The sequence below is a fragment of the Glycine soja genome, chromosome 1 (genome assembly GCF_004193775.1).
Source record: "Glycine soja cultivar W05 chromosome 1, ASM419377v2, whole genome shotgun sequence".
Lineage (NCBI taxonomy): Eukaryota > Viridiplantae > Streptophyta > Magnoliopsida > Fabales > Fabaceae > Glycine > Glycine soja.
This window is the reverse complement of record NC_041002.1, coordinates 9,596,442-9,613,188: the sequence shown is the minus strand read 5'-3', so window position 1 is coordinate 9,613,188 and position 16,747 is coordinate 9,596,442. Positions and strand designations below refer to the sequence as shown.

The 16,747-nt window shown below is 32.0% G+C and overlaps 1 protein-coding gene across 1 annotated transcript; it reads right to left on the bottom strand.

Annotated features, from left to right (window-relative positions):
- Positions 1-11,611: 11,611 nt before the first annotated feature.
- On the bottom strand, positions 11,612-16,276 carry LOC114412364 (truncated transcription factor CAULIFLOWER A-like). Its single transcript, XM_028376220.1, has 8 exons — positions 15,725-16,276; positions 14,293-14,371; positions 14,027-14,091; positions 13,795-13,894; positions 13,652-13,693; positions 13,442-13,483; positions 12,103-12,221; positions 11,612-11,924 (listed from the first exon to the last, which is right to left on the bottom strand). The coding sequence occupies exons 1-8, from the start codon at positions 15,907-15,909 to the stop codon at positions 11,825-11,827; spliced, it is 732 nt and encodes a 243-aa protein (XP_028232021.1). The 5' UTR covers positions 15,910-16,276; the 3' UTR covers positions 11,612-11,824.
- Between the last annotated feature and the right edge of the window lie 471 nt (positions 16,277-16,747).

The window sequence follows — 16,747 nt, the reverse complement described above, 5'->3', positions numbered from 1 at the left end:
TAGTGTTGTTCCTTTTGAGGGTAGGGGAGCTTTAATTGAAGGAAATCTCACAGTAGCTTTTTGTAATTAGGAAAGGATGGTAGCTGTAGTAATCTAAGTAATTAGTGCAGGGTAAATGTATTATGTTTCTTCGGGTTCAGCTTGGTTCTTATTATATGTATCTTGGCATTCAGAACCAGCTGCTAATCCACTCCCATTATGTATCTAAAGTACCTCTGGTAATGTCATACACTAGCATTCACACACACCCTAATCACACACACACACACACACACCCTAATCACACACACACACATCACACATAAAATCTGCTAATATCACCCTCCATCATGGAAGTTACAAATCTGCTAATGTCATACACTAGCATTGTAATATAAGTTTTCTACCTTAGGCCTGCTAATGTCAGCCTGACACAATTGTCCACTTTATTATAAGAACGAGTTGGTGTAGCAAAAACAAAAATGGCTCAACAAATTTTGAAAGAAAAGAATTTCATAATGTACAAATTTACATACTAACTCGTATGTACTATATACCATGTTACTTTCTTTGGGTGGAGACCTTCTTGAACCCTAGACAAAGAGAAAAATGGCTCACCAAATTTGAAATAATTAACAAATTTACATTCAGTAGAAATATACACACTAATTTGTATATACTATACCATGTAACTTTCTTTGGGTGGAGACCTCCGTGAAGCCTAGACAAAAAGAAAAATGGCCCACCAAATTTGAAATAAGAAATTTACACATTGTACAAATTTACATACTAATTGGTATATACTATACCATGTTACTTACTTTAGTCTTGTCATAGAACTTGTCTTTCAGTACATCTTTTTTCTATGAAACATCCAATTATGTTTATTTAGGAGGCAATCATGATTCATGTATAATAAGCTAGAAGGGTTTCTAAATAACCAATCATACATAGAATAATTGAGAAGGAAGAAAACAAAGAAGAGTAAAAAAGCATAACAATAATAGTAATATTAGTGAGACCAAGTACTTGCGTGATCATTATGGGGCCCATTGTGGGGTGATGTACTTGATCTAAGTTATTGAAAGGGACTGCATGGTGCATGAATAATCTGGGTGGATAAAATAGTGCTCCAATATGTCTAAAACATATGTACAATTTCTGCATATGCTTATAACAACTACTTAGGAGAAAAAGGGAAGTTTCCTTTTTATTTTTTTGAAGTAAACTAAAACTTATAGAAAGTATCAAATGAAAAAAAAAATGAAAAATATGAAATTGGAGAAATAAGAGAAAACTAAATTTACATTGGACAAAATATATGCCTTTCGTGTCAGACTCCACAATATTATCCATTTTAAAGAAGGAAATAGGCCATTATCATTTTTAGGTGGATAATTCAGGGCCAATGATGTTTTCTAGTTTTTTTTTCTTTTTGTCAGAAAAGCTATCATTGGTGCACAAGTTGATTTTCACTTAAGGGGGAAATTTGATTCATTTTACCTCCTATATTTTTTTTCTCCTATAAGTGTACTTGAACTTGGTTTGGCTTTGAGTTCTTCTAACGTCATTACTCGTTATATCAACTCCAGGTGAAGACCATGGCTTTTCCTTCTCCTCCTTCCAACGCATCAGCTTCGTCGTCTGCCGTGAAGCGGACACGTAAAGCCTCATGTCTACGATCCTTGTCTACTAGACCACCTGGTGCTGAGAGACCAGTGGTCCATGTTGATCATGCTACTGGCAAGGTCGACGGTCCCCACAGGAAGAAATTAAGAACATATTTGGGAATTGTGGCACGTTATAAGGTGGACGTCACGTACGGGAACTGGAAAGAGGTCCCTACTGCTCAGAGGGACTTGATTTGGGAGGATAGTCAGGTATTTTTCTTTTCTTATTTGATGTTCTTTAATTAATAGCCAAAAAATACATTATTGTAACAAATAAACCTTATTTGTTATTGTCAGGAGGAATTTGAAATCCCACAGGCTTCTGACAGTAAGATGAAAAAAAAGTTACTTTAAACTGTCGGCGAGAGATGGAGGCAGCTTAAATCAGACCTCACGAGGAAATGGGCCCTTGCAACCGATTAGGATGGTGTGGACGACACTGTCTGTGAGAAATACAGTATAAGCAAGGAAAAATGGGCCCAATTTTGCCAGACTCATAGAGACCCTTCTTGGGAGGTATGTACCTTGCCATTTAAGTTGTTTTCCAAAAAACATTAACTTGTTATAATTCATTCTAGCAATTTGAAAGATTATTGTTTTATTTTTGCAGGATGTGAGAAAAAAGGCACAGACCATCTAGAAACAAAACACTGCCCCCCCCCCCACGTTTTGTCCCCCGTCAGACGCCACGTGAAGTGGAAAATGGCCCGCACCAAGAAAACAGGGGAGATGACGACTGAGGCCGCAAAGGAAATCGTTGACAAGATCGTAAGTCATTTTCAACTAACCATTAGAATTATATTTCTTTATTTTGTGAATGCCATGTACAAATGTGTCTTTTCTGTTCAGGATTCCTTTGAGGAGCAGGCATCACAGGGATCCTTCATCCCCCATGGACGTCAGGATGTTCTCACCGCTGCTATTAGACATCCAGAGCACCCTGGACGTGTCCGCGCTGCTAGAGCTGGTGTCACCATCAGGCAATACTTCGAATCAGCTCCACGGACATCCCACAGCTCTTCCTCGTTGCCTCTTGAAGAATTGCAGCAGCTGACCCAGCAAATCAGGGACCAGCTAGAAGAGTCCACCATAGAGAAAGTGACTCGGCAGCTCATGGCATCATTAAGCCAGATGCAGTCCCAGTTTCAGTGGGCAGCTGTGTCTAGAAAATTGGCAGTTGTGTTTAGAGGAGTCCATTTAACTTTGTTTCATGAATGGGAAGTTGTGTCTCCGACAAAACCACCTCAAAAGCCGCATTCGGGGATCGATGATCCACTTTATCTGATGACATTGACCATCCCAGAGCTTTTCTTAAGGCCTTACCAGGTTACATGGGATGCCACCATGTTCAAGGTTTTTAATCCAGACTTCCCGCTCTACATAAAGCACAAAGACCTCTCCGAAATCGCACACGGTGGTCAATGTCTCAGCATATCAGTGTTACAGTTGTGGATTCTGTAAGTCATTTTATATTACTTTTAATTACCTAAGTTATTGCTTTCGATTCATAAATATTTAACTTTGACTTACATAAACAGGAATTTGACTGAAACAAGTATGCGAGCGGGGAATTCTGATTTGTATGGATTCCTCGAGCCACAGTCCATTCAGAGGTCTGGGCAACCGCAGTTTGAGGCTGAAAGTTACATAAAGAGTTGGATGCAGAGTTCAAAACGCGATGTCTACCTTCGAGCCTACCTGAATGGGTAAGTCTTATAAATAATTGAATATAATTAATGTTTACTAATATACTAACCCATATTCGTCTCCACTGCAGTGGACACTGACAGATGGTGGTCATCGTGCCCAAGGAACACCTAGTTGTCTGGTTTTGTTCATTGCATAACAGGCCAGACAACTACCTTAAGGGGATAATTAACAAGTCAGTGTTCTTTTCAATACATTTGCATTCAAATACCTCAACAACACCAGTTTTTAATTGTTACACGTCTGGAACAATGCTTTAAAAGGTCTTGATGATGCTCCACAGCCTAAATCAAAGGCTCCTGCTAGGTGGATTGTCGTCAAGGTACATCATTTACATAAAACTTCCACTTATATATACTTCTTATGTGTCTGTACACTAATTGTTTAATTAATATCCAAATCTCACTATGTATTTAGTGTAATCTAAAAAAAGGAAGCACTGAGTGCGACTATTATGTCATGCACTGGATGTCCACCATCATTTTAGGAAGTTTCAGGAATAACTGGGAAACGATACGTTTATTTCAAACAAATTCAATTTTTTTATAATTTGTATTACATTATTAACTTATTATCATTTATTTCATCATGCAATATTTTAACGATCCTAGACCATTGGAGCCAGAGAGATTAAAGGCGATTCGGATCCAGTGGGCACAGTATTATCTCCGAGTTAGAGTTGAGAGCTAGGATTTAGGGACATTAAGTTTGCTTAGTTCACTTTGGTTTAACATTTTTGTCATTTCCTATGTTATTTGAACATTGAATTCATTTGTTGATAGTTGTTAATAATAAATTAATTATTCATTGTTTATTGTGATTAAAACTGCTTGAAAGCATAATAAAATGCTTATTTGTTGTGAATTGGGTCTAAAATTGCATTTTATAGGTACAATTTTGGGTTTATTGTAAAAACATAAAGTTTATATAAAAAAAACTTGAAAACAACATTGGTTATTAAAAAAAAAAACCGATGTCAATATAGCAAACAACATCGGTTATTTAGAAAAACCGATGTTATATATAACTAACTACAACAAAATAAGTGTATAGATGATCGACGTTCACATCTGTTATACATGAAAAATTGATGTTAATGTACAAATGTTAACATCGGTTATTTATAAATAACCGATGTTAATGTACAAACGTTAACATTGGTTTTCTAGAAAATCAATGTTAATCTAATAGTTAACATCGATTTTTTTAGAAAACCGATGTCAACGTTCATCATGTATACAATTATTTTGCTGTAGTTTTTACATATAACATTGACTATTTACAAAATTGATGATAGAATTTTTATGTTAACATCGGTTTTTCAAAACCGATGTTAACAATATTACATTCAATATCGGTACTTTCAACATCGGTTTTAAAACCGATGTAGAATGCCGTAAATAATCAATGTTGAAAGTGTATTTTCTAATAGTGATTGTACATGTCCTGGGGCATGTCTTTCCTCATGACTTGTGGATGTTATTTTTTTGTTTTGATAACCAATACTATATTTTTCTTTTCCTTTAAAAAACAATCTTTTGCTATGAAAAAAAAACTTGCAATTGCAAAAACCTAATTTATTATCTTCAATTGTCAATTGAATAAGATTTACTGTGTTCAAAAGTTGAATCGAATAGGATACAAAAGAAAAAGAGTCATGTGACTCATTTATTTTTCATGGAAAATTTAGGATATTGAAAGTTCGTTGGATTTTTATGAGTGAAGGAAGAATTTACATATTATCAATTATTTTTTTCTAGATTCTTATAATTTTGAATGTTCTCTAAAAATTTATGGAGGTCATTAAAATTTTGTAAATCGATAAAGTCCTTCTAAATCTTATGGATTTATGTTTTATAAACCCATTAAAATCTAAATCATAAAAGTTGTTACATTCTCACAAATTCATGTTTTATAAACCCATTAAAATCTAAATCATAAAAGTTGTTACATTCTCACAAAGTCTTTTAAAATTTATGAAATTTTTTTATACTAAAAAAATCTTTTAAAATCCTAATCAAATACACCCCAAATTTTGGGATTTACCCGCTTTGGCTTACTACTACCAGTGAAAAACCTTTTGGAACTTCGAAATGAGTTGCGATGAAGTTACATTTGATAGATAAAATGCATTTATCTTTGTTAGAGACTATAACACCAACTAATGCCACGTTTTGCTCTAACTTCATGGTAGATTCGCCGTATAGTACATTTTTTTCTTTGTTTGTAAACTTTGAGTAAAAAATGGACATGACAAATTCATAACAATTTTGCTCTAATCTATAATGGGGTGCCATTCAAACTCACTCCTCTGCCAGATATGGCGGTGGACGTAGGTGCCATTCTGTGGGCCATGAAAAATATCAAAAAACTATTAGTTCGAAAATACTTTTTTTTTTAAAAAATTATCCAAACAACTTTATCTTAATTTATTAAGCTATTTGTTTTAACTTTAATTTAAAAGTTACTTATAAGTTTAAAGAAAGTTGGGCCAAACAAATCCTCAAACGTTGGAGATATAAGCTAGGTGGTTCAAAGAGTAAGTGGAGTGTTAAAATTTCTTTCCAAGGTTATCATAATGTGCTAAAATTTTATGATATCTGAAATTTAGATTTTGAAAATATTAAAATTTTAGCACATTCTTGAATATCGATTTTGAACATTTTGAAAACTAAATTTCGAATATATAAATAATAAGTTTGGAAACTAATTTTTCCAGAAAAAGAAGTATTTATTTTAAATTACAACTACGTGAAAAAAGTTGAAAAGGAAAAAGAGAAAGTAAAAACAGAATCCCCTACTTCTTTACCTATTAGCCAATTCAATCTTGGCCTAACCGAATTTGGACTGGAGTATCATGTTTGCTTGGGAGTAAGGGTGCTACTTCAGGCTGGGATTAAGATCAAAAGTTTGGCCTTCTTTAAAATGGAAAAAAAAGAAATATTTGAATAAAAATTATAATAAAGTGGGACAATTTTTATTGTTTCCTTTAATATAGAACGTATTTTTAAATTAATTTATATGAATTAGATTAAAAAAATAATTGAGAAATAAAAATAATTTTATACGGTGTTAATTGGCCTCCAATTTAATCACGTACACTCCGAGAGGCTAAATTATTAAATTAGTCTTGAAATTGTATATATCGATTATTTTAGTCTAAAATATGAAAAATAAATCTTTGTGCTTGAAATTAATAATTGTGAATCATTTCAATCCTTGATGTTAAATGGCTAGTCAATTTAATCATCGACTTTGACACAAGTCATTTGGTCCATTATAAAAAAAAACAAAAAAGTCATTTTGTCTTTAATTTTGATATCAGGCAATTTATTAACCTCTAATTTTATTATATGTTGGTCAATTTGGTTGACAGACGATAACTATTAGATATGAGTTATTTTTTATAATAAAAATATAATGAAAATATCTTTAAAAATATTAATTTAGCTGATCTTTTTAACTTAAATGTTAGGAATTGATATCTTTCTTATTCATGACTTGCATATATGAAAAAGAGGGATAAAATACAAAAAGATGTAGAAAATATAAAAAATATGAATAAGGAAGATTTTTTGCACCAGGCCAAAGTCCACTCCAACGACCATAAAAAGGGAGTCAAGGAGAAAATACACACTGAGTCTCAGAGTACTCTAATACACACCTAAAGCCTAAGAAGTCTTCTTTAGGGAATTTTTTCTTCTCTCTCATCATTTTTTAATTTCATGTATCATTCATCTTTGCATCATCTTTGGGGTTAGGTGCTCAACAGAGGATAATCTTTAATAAAAATACAAGGAAGGTCTTGCATGCATCTGTTTTAGGAATTAGTCACTCGACAGAGGATAATTTTTAATGGAACTAAAAGGAATGAGTATCTTAATAAAATTATTGCTAGACATAGAGTGATTGCATTATGCCCAAGCATCAAAGCAAGCATCTAGAATTAGAACTTCATGCATTTTATCTATTAAATCTTTGCAAAGACATTTGAGAGATAGATAGGTAAAATAGGCTTATCATCATGAGATATCAGGGACAAGTATTCTAATAAATGTGGATAGGAAAAATTCACCTGATTGGTAGAGATAAATATCAAATAATACATATTAGGAAAATAAGGCATGCTAGGTGTCGCAATCTACCCTCCGACGGGAGGGTGTGGCGAAAAGAAAAGAGCGTCTTCCAAAAAGGAAAACACATGGGAGTTGCCACCAACGTTTATTTGGGTGGATTTGTTTCGAGGTATGCATTGAATCATATTGCAAATAAGGTTCATAAAATGCAATTTGTTGGTGTAGGCATGTCTCTTTGTGCAACTTTACTTGGTATGGGTGAAGATTTTTGGCCCCTAGTCTGTAACGATTTGCATAAAGACTTGGGACAATGGTGTGATGGGTATGCAAATATCTTTGGAGGATATGATCACTTCTATCAGATAAAACAATCTTTACTTGTTGATCATGTCTCAATGGTTAGTGTTTTATTACATAGAGATATAACATTTTTAATTTAGCTTTCACACCATATGAATTCAATGTTTTTTATTTAAACATGTTGGTGTGGATAAGTGGATGATTGTACCCGACATGTGGTATGTTATTGCAAGTCGGTATAATGTAGTTCTTATTTTGTTGTCACTGAAGCAAAACATCAATTTTTTCCCTCTCAGAATTCAACCTCATAAAGATAGTTTTATGCATCGTATCATATGCATAGGTCATGTTAATGTGAATCATTTTGTTTAGGTAAACCATTTGTTATGCTAAAAGTCCTGACATATTATAAAGTAGACTTTCACATTGTGACTATATTTTTTATTATGTTATGCAGGTACATTTGACAGATCGATGTCCAATACCAGGGCTTCATGTGTTGTGGTCCACACATTGTCATCCACCAGCAAAAGAATGGGTCACCTCTTAATAGTTGTTAGACATTATTATGTCAAGCTTGGAGATGATTGATTTATGTAACATTTTTGTCAATTCTGTTAAAGTCAGTTATGTTGATGTACCTACTTGCCATTTTTATGTAGTTACTTATTTCTACCGAAAATTTGACATGTTCTCTCCTAAATAAATTACATATGCACAACTTGTTAAATACAATAAATTTTTATATTCACTAAAGATAAAGACAATAAATTCATATATTTACTAATGATAAATACAATAAGTCAAATACTATAACTAATTAGTCAGTCTCAACATAGACATAAAGTGAACAAGTAAATAGAAAATTTGGGCATTAATACATTCCAACAATTATCAACGTCCTTCTCTGTCATGCCCACCTCTGGTGCCACCCCGTCCCCTACTAGTGTTCACAGGACCATCATTAGTTACTTCATGCGCTAATGCTAATGCCTCTTCAGTCACAAAACATGCATTAGTGCCTTGGGTAACCAACCTATGATCAATCATACACTGCAATAGTCGATCAATCCTACGACATGTTTCTTGCCATAGATACAACAAAGAAGTAAGTAAATATCAGAACACTATACATATTATACAATTAATTAAGTTAATTCATTTACACATACAACTGCAAGATGTGCCTGATTCATATTTGCATTAAGGGTGAAACAAAATAGCTTGTTGTATGAAAGGATGCTAGACTCTGTAGAACCACACATAGTACTCTATATCATAATCTGATGGTTGAACTATAGGCACTATGGGCTAACATCTCTCTTTGTGTGATAGTTACTTAAGAGAAGAGAACTTGATCTCTCCCTTAATGCATTTTAAATGTAAATTGGAGTAAAAATTAATTAAGAGAACACAACTTGATCACTCCCTTAATATATTTTAAATGTAAATTAGATAATAACATATTTAAAACATAATTTAGATTTTGTGTGTGTGTGTGTAATCTAGACTGATTTATTAATTTGTTATATATGTTGTTTAGAAATTTGAACTTTATAAATAGTATTTTTTATTTGACATTATCTTATTAGAGTACAATTTTAAATGAGATAGAGAGAAAAATATATTTAGTTTGAACTTTGAATTTAATATTATAATTTTTATTTTAAAGTTGGAGATAATGGATAAAGAAAATATTGTCTTCTTAGTCTTTCTTAAACATCAAATAACTAACTATAAATATAAACATATGGAGTAGAGGTCAAAGCAATGAAACCAACCAAATCCAACACTATGTTGATCAATTTTGCCCAAGTCATCTGATTCAAAAAACCACTCCAGCAAGCTATCTCCAATGAGCTAGGTTTATCAATTTCGCCCAAGTCATCTGTTTTCTGTGTTTATCATAAGTTAATTAGAACCTTATATGAAGAAAGTCAGCATGAGGTTTGTTATGGAGCTTAAGCCAACCTTCATATCCGATGATAATTCTAACAAGGACATCATCATCATTGGATTCTACAATCATTAAGCGGTCTCAGCATTTTCATTGCGTCTAATTTTAGAAAAACATAGAGGCTCTGGAAGTGGAACTAATGGTGTGCGTGTTGTTCATGTTCACCGATAATTACAGGTTAATTAAGGGTATTGGCTACATCAAAAGTTGGATGGTCTATCTATGTGGTTTACCATTTATAATGAATAAGTTAATTAAATTGTGATACAAAATTATTTTTAACTATTGATAAATTTATTTTGTAAAACTATTAAATTCAATTTAGAGATAAAAGAGAATAGTGGTTAAAAAATCAAGATACAAATAAAGTTAAAATGGGATAATTTGAGAAGTTTTAGAGTTGTTTTTTTTTTCTCACTATAGTACGAATAATATGTAAAAGGCATTCAAATTGTCTATTATAATTTATAATATGAGAGTATACTAATGAGACAACTCGCCACATCCAAAAGTATAATTTCTTTTCAAATTCAAGTTACCTAGAACAAAAGAATTTCAATTTAGTTTAAACATTAATTTCTATTGTTAGAAATTAATTTTTGCACATCCTCTTGTCTTATAATAAGAATTAATCACTAAATGCATGTTTGATAGGAAGGAAATAGAGAGGCGGGTGAAAATAGAGAAGAGATCGATAGGAAATGGAGTGTATTTGGTAGAGGGAAAATAGGTGATGAGAGAAATAAAAAATGGGTGGGTTTGACACCTTATTTAGAATAAGAAGGGGTTTAAACACCATGGAGAACCCTAAACTCTAAACAAAACAAATTATATAAATAAATTTGATATCACATTCAACCTGAAACATAAAGGTGTTAGGCTTGCATGTCTTTCTCACTTAGAAATTGTCCAACTTATTCATTTTTTATCCATATTCCATCAGAATATTCAATGGTAGCTCTAGATACTTGCATTGCCTATTAGGCCCTTCCACCTTCCACTATCGCTAGGCCATTAGAGTTTATTCATTGTTGTCAATATGTGCTAGATACTTGAACTACCATTAGCTCACATTAATAGGGCATGTTACCAGATTCACTGTCGCCAAGACTTTTGATATAAGGAATCACTATGAATGAATCTACTGCCAATCCCATTATGAATAGTAATTTGAGTTGGCCACATTGTTACACCATCAACTTTGATACCACATATTAGGAATCAAAGGAAGGTAAAACACTGGAGATTGATATTCATACACCACGAGTCAAATCACATAAGTGAATTTAACATTACATATAACTATTTAACCAAAAAGCTCAAGGCATTTGGTTTGTGGATTCTTATACTTATATGTTACTCAATTTGTGCATTCCTACTCAAAAGGAGACTCCATACTTAAACTTCAACATACCTTTTTATTTCATAAAAAAAACGAGTGAAAATGAACAATAAAAGCTCACCTTATAATATTTTGGGGCAATTTTTTAGTGATTATTAAAAACAGCTAAAAATGGAATTTAATGGCAGTATTGGCATTTTAAAACCACGAAAAACATACACAATCGATTTTCATATATGACAATCTATTTTTATTAAAAACAAATGATTATCTATAATAAAAAAAAAATATTTTTTTCCTATTTTTCCTTTTCCTTTTTTCCCTATTTCACTTCTAAGCACCCTTATTTCAACTCCACTTCTTAGCTATTTCTATACACTTTATTTTTTTTCTCCCTATTTTCATCCATCTTATTTCTCAATTATTTTTTTTCATCCTACCAAACACAATGTATATATAGATTCATTTAATCAAGTATATAGGATCAAAACCAAAAATTAAAAAAATACTACAGAAGGAAAATCTTTCAATTGATGTAATCACCCAAAAAAAAACATTCAAATTTCTGTGATCTTGAGAGTAAGGAAAACCGTATAATTAACATATTTCATAAATACACAATTAGATTTCAAATTCAATATGTTTACAACAGAAGCAATTCAAAATAATGTCTTCAAAGTAGGGAAAAGCCAATGACCAAAATACATATAAAACATTCAAACAGAGTACTTATACTACGTAGTTCATATATGCCAGCAGTTATATAATATTATCCACCTCGAGGAAACAATTTTCAGAAGCATCCAAGGTGGCAAGAATACAGTGGTTCCAGGGTCAGGTCAAGACCATTCCTTCCTAGTTCTGGTGCAGCTTCCTGATTGTAATTATTGCCGCTGCACAAACAAAATTAGACCTGGTGGGAGGGTTGCATTTACCAAAAAAAATTGGGAAGCAGGTAAAGAAATTTTCCAACTAGAGGATGAACAAATGAAAGTTTAAAACTCCTTTAAAAAATAGAAGGGAAATGAAGATGAGAAATTACAATATCATATCATTGAAAGGTTACCCTACCCTATGTTCAAACTGGTGCGAAGGGGTTGCTGCTGTGGCATGAAAGATGTATCAACCCTGTAGTTTGGCTGCTCCCATTGTGCAGCTTGCTGTGCTACTGCCTGCTCTTTCTCCTTGATCTAATTTCATATCACACATATTGTTAAGATATCTACAAATATATATATATATATATATATATATATATATATATATATATATATATATATATATATATATATATATATATATATATATAAAAGCCTATCAATAAATCATTAACCTATGATAGAATATGGCTAAACTACATTCATAGAGCTCCAATTCCATAACTTCAATAACAATCACTTCCACTTCCAGACAGCTACAAATTAAATTATTGCTACTCAAACACCATGTTTTGAACAACTTTTTTTCTCCATTTCAACTGTATTGAAAATAAAAAGTTGTTTGAAAAATAATAAAAAAACTGAGGCCAGAAGAATGAGCTTGTACTAGTTTCACAAGCAATTGCACCATGATGTGAGTTTATTCAAATATTAAATATGATTCTAAAGTTAAATTTTTTTTTAATAATAAAATGTAGACCGTGGTAGCTGGCTTGGGTATGAAAATATTAGAGAATTTCTATTTAAATTCAGTTAACTTTTAATTTTTAAAATTTGACTGTGATGATGAGACATGATAGTGGTGATATATAAAAAAGAAATAATCAATATACGATTTCAAGCATTAACCTAGAAATGTTTCCAGCTAAGGCAATTCAAATGTACAAACATAGACAATTATTCGGTTACATTGCAAGGTGTATGTAAGTTGTAAGACCTTGCATCTTATTACATGACACAATGGATATTTGTATAATTTACCCAAAAAGAAATGTTAATGAGACACTTTCTAACACACCTTTTTAAATATATTCTATTATTAATTAAAATATATTAAATATTATAAAATCACGAGTGAGACTCATTAAATAAAAAATAAAACTCACAAATTTTATAATTTCTAATAAATTTGAATTGTTATGATACAATGTTTTACTCGTATTTTTCTTTACTCAAATAAATATCATTCATGAGTAATTTTATGTTAACTAGGTATAAGAGAAAATAATACAAATAATTTCACTACACAACAACTTAAGTTCTTATCTGTTAAGTCTACTAGGTTAAAAATTAAAAAGCATAAGAGAGGAGCTGGGAACAAAAGTGGTACAGTAATCAAACCAATTTAACACTCTTATAATAGTGTCGTCAGGCATTGAACTGGATTAAGTTAAGCATTGATTACTGTGGTAAAATGAAGTTTAGTTATTTGGAAAGAAGAAGAAAAAGTTGTAAAGGCAGATCTTGATCACCTTCTTTGCAAGGATGTTATTCTGCTCTTGTATCATTTTCTCCTGTAATACATATAGAGAACAATGACAGCAAAATCTCGTATCAGTTTCTTTATCCAGAGACACACACAACCATTTAAATTATGTTCCCAGTGATACTATAATTATCTTTCACTTTCAGGACAGAAAGCTAAGAATAAAGCCTAGATAAACTTGGAGTTAAAGACATACCTTTTTTTGAAGCTCAGAAATGGAAGCGTACATGAGATCATTCTATTACAACATAACACATAATGATAAGTGCCAAAGTAACACACACACACATGAAGCATGAAAGTGAAATTAACATAATGAATAATGTGCTATATGTATACCCTCCTTGTGCGGATGTTTTTGATAGCAGTATCCAACTGCTGCTCCAAACTCTGAAGCTCTTTGAGGCTCATTGAAGCCAAATCTTCTCCCATATAGTGCCTGGGGAAAAGGGTTCAGAATCATATATATTAAACTCAGTAATACAGTGCCACGTGTGAGTAAATGATCAAATCAAACAATAACGAAATTAAAAGCATGCATGTTGATATATAGATATAGGTCCCTATCTACCTGTGGTTTCTCTGTAAAAGGTCAATCTTTGCCTTCAGTCTAGTGTATTCAATGGTCCAGTTTCCCTGCACAATGTACATGTATAAAGCTAGTGCTCAGGTACTGATATTTAATTGCATCACGTATAATTAGCTACTACAATTTAGACCTAACTTTGTGTCTGTTTGCAGTAGAATCAATTGCCGTTGGAGTCTTTGATGCAAAATGGTGATGCTACAGAGAAACTACATGCTTGAATTTGTGTGTTTATATGTTTCATGACAAACCTGTGTTTCAGAATCATTTGCTACTAGCTGCCTCTCTGCATAGGCATACCTTTCGTGGCGTTCCAGTATCTTCTCCATGCTGTTCAATGATTAATTAAGTAAAATATAATATAGATTAGAGATTACAGCAAGAGTTTTCAATTAAAATTATTCACTTATAAAGATATGAATACATTCTACACTACATATTAATTACTACTTTTGAATAACAATGTCAATGTGTGTTGTTGAATCAAATGATGAAATTGTTATTTATAAAATTGTATGATATAGCTCTTCTTAATTAATTATGAATCACATATTTGATTACTCATTTTTAATCTTCTTTAAGTTAAAAGTTCCTGTTAATTAACAGTAGCTCACCTTAATAGCTATATCATATTGGACAATCTTTAATATAGAAGTTCATAAAAATCTGTGAAATTAACGAATTTTTTCAATTTGACAGTAAACATGAGTTATCTTGGAGGCTGCACCCAACAACAAAAAGTAACCCTTTAATAACAAGAATGTCAAATGTTGCTGCTTTTGAGTTTTGATAATTCAAAAGAAGAAGAAAAGGTGCAGAATACTAAAATAAAAGAAGGTCTAGCAAATCTTGCTTGAGTTGAGGTGCTAAACTGAAAGGACTTGAGGTAGAAAATCAACAAGACAAAATTGAAGTAAGCAAAGACTGCCACAACCTCCTCACGGTTAGCAACAGATTCACCCCTCTTGAATTTCAACAAAATGAAAGCAAAAAAGAAAGAAAAGAAAAGTTAAGGCTCATATACAGATTATGTTTGTACTCTATGATTTTCTAGCTAGGATAGGTACAATTTCTCGTTCGGATAATATTTTGTTCTTTCTGATGAGAGAAACATATACACAAAAAAAGTGTGTGTATATATATACATATATATATATATATATATGCACTTAATTGTAGCTTTACTAAATCATTTACCCCAGTTGTACCTAAAAAATTGAAAACAAATTCATAGAGAAGTGTAAATGTATATTTTGCTAGTTAAATTTGAGCAAATTATCTTCTGCACAACAATATCTCCTTTTCAAAAACAAAAAGGTTCTTGATATGAACAAAAATAAGTATAAAGAAAAACAAGGAAGATGAATGAGAAATTTCTATTACGTTTTTCTACTTGAAACCAAAAAACCCTTCTCATGAGCAAGAGCAAAAACTGAAAAGAAAATTAAAAATAAAATAGTACTTAAATAATCCTAGACTGAAGAGGAAAGCTCAATATACTACATATATCTATATCACCTAATCGACCAACAGACATAATATATTTGTATAATGTAGATCCATATTATATATATATGAATTATAAGCATATATATATATATATATATATATATATATATATATATATATATATATATATAGATATTATAATATAATATAATATAGGGCATTAGTATATATTACCATGAATCAGTAGCATACTCAAAGAGCTTTCCTTTGTGAGAGAAGACAATCAAAGCTACCTCAGCATCACAGAGTACAGAGATCTCATGAGCTTTCTTGAGCAACCCACTTCTCCTTTTGGAGAAAGTTACCTGGCGATTGATCTTGTTCTCTATCCTCTTCAGCTGTACCTTACCCCTTCCCATCTTCGTTTCTTTCTTTCTTTCCTTTAATAACTGATATAAAATATTATACCCTAGATAGATAGATAGATAGGTAACTTAACCAATTAGTTCAAGTTCTTCCCTTTTTCAACCAGGAAAAATGCAAACCCCAAACAAGGAAAAAAAAAAGGAGCAAAATAAACCCAAGAAGTGAGGGTTAAAAGGGTGGCAAATATGGTGAAGCGAGCGTGTGGGAATGTTAGTTCATGGATCTTTCTTCTTCTGGACAAGTATAGATGTGTGTCATGGGAAAGCACAGTGAGTTCAATTGTGTTATGTTTTGTAGTACCCACAAAGCCTCAAAAGGTGAAGTAAAATATTGAAATGGAGAAAAACTATCTGGGCAGGGGTTTGATGACAAGTGGTTTTGGTTTCTGGTTTGGGAAAGGTGAAGTAGTTTGGGAACGGTGTGCTGTCGACGTGTGATTGGTTGGGCAGTGTACTACTGTGTCCATGTGTGTCGTATAGCTCTTTATGGCCAAACAGTGATCATGATATTATTTTTATTTTGACTATGGAGGGACCCATGTGTGATAATAAGGGCTTTTGGAATATGGCTGGCTGGCTCCCTAGTGAGGGCATAGGAGGGGAAGGAGGAATAGGAACAGCTCATAGATGAGAAAGTTAAAAATTGAAATTTCATACATTCTAAGTGTGAGTGTGTATTTGGATTGACCACAGAGAATTAATTATAAGTCTAAAATTAATTTTAATTTAAATACATTTTTACATGTTTAGTTTCACATCAAAGAAAAATTTAAAATTGACTTTGGATACAGAATTAATTTTGGGTTGAAATAATTTTGAATAATTTTTGGTC

What these genes read in the sequence shown, in the direction of transcription:
- LOC114412364 (XM_028376220.1), bottom strand. Translation starts at nt 15,909, where the DNA reads ATGGGAAGGGGTAAGGTACAGCTGAAGAGGATAGAGAACAAGATCAAT. An exon ending in CAAATGATTCTGAAACACAG is followed by an intron (nt 14,092 to 14,292) that starts GTTTGTCATGAA and finishes TACATTGTGCAG; the next exon opens with GGAAACTGGACCATTGAATA. An exon ending in CTTTTACAGAGAAACCACAG is followed by an intron (nt 13,895 to 14,026) that starts GTAGATAGGGAC and finishes CCTTTTCCCCAG; the next exon opens with GCACTATATGGGAGAAGATT.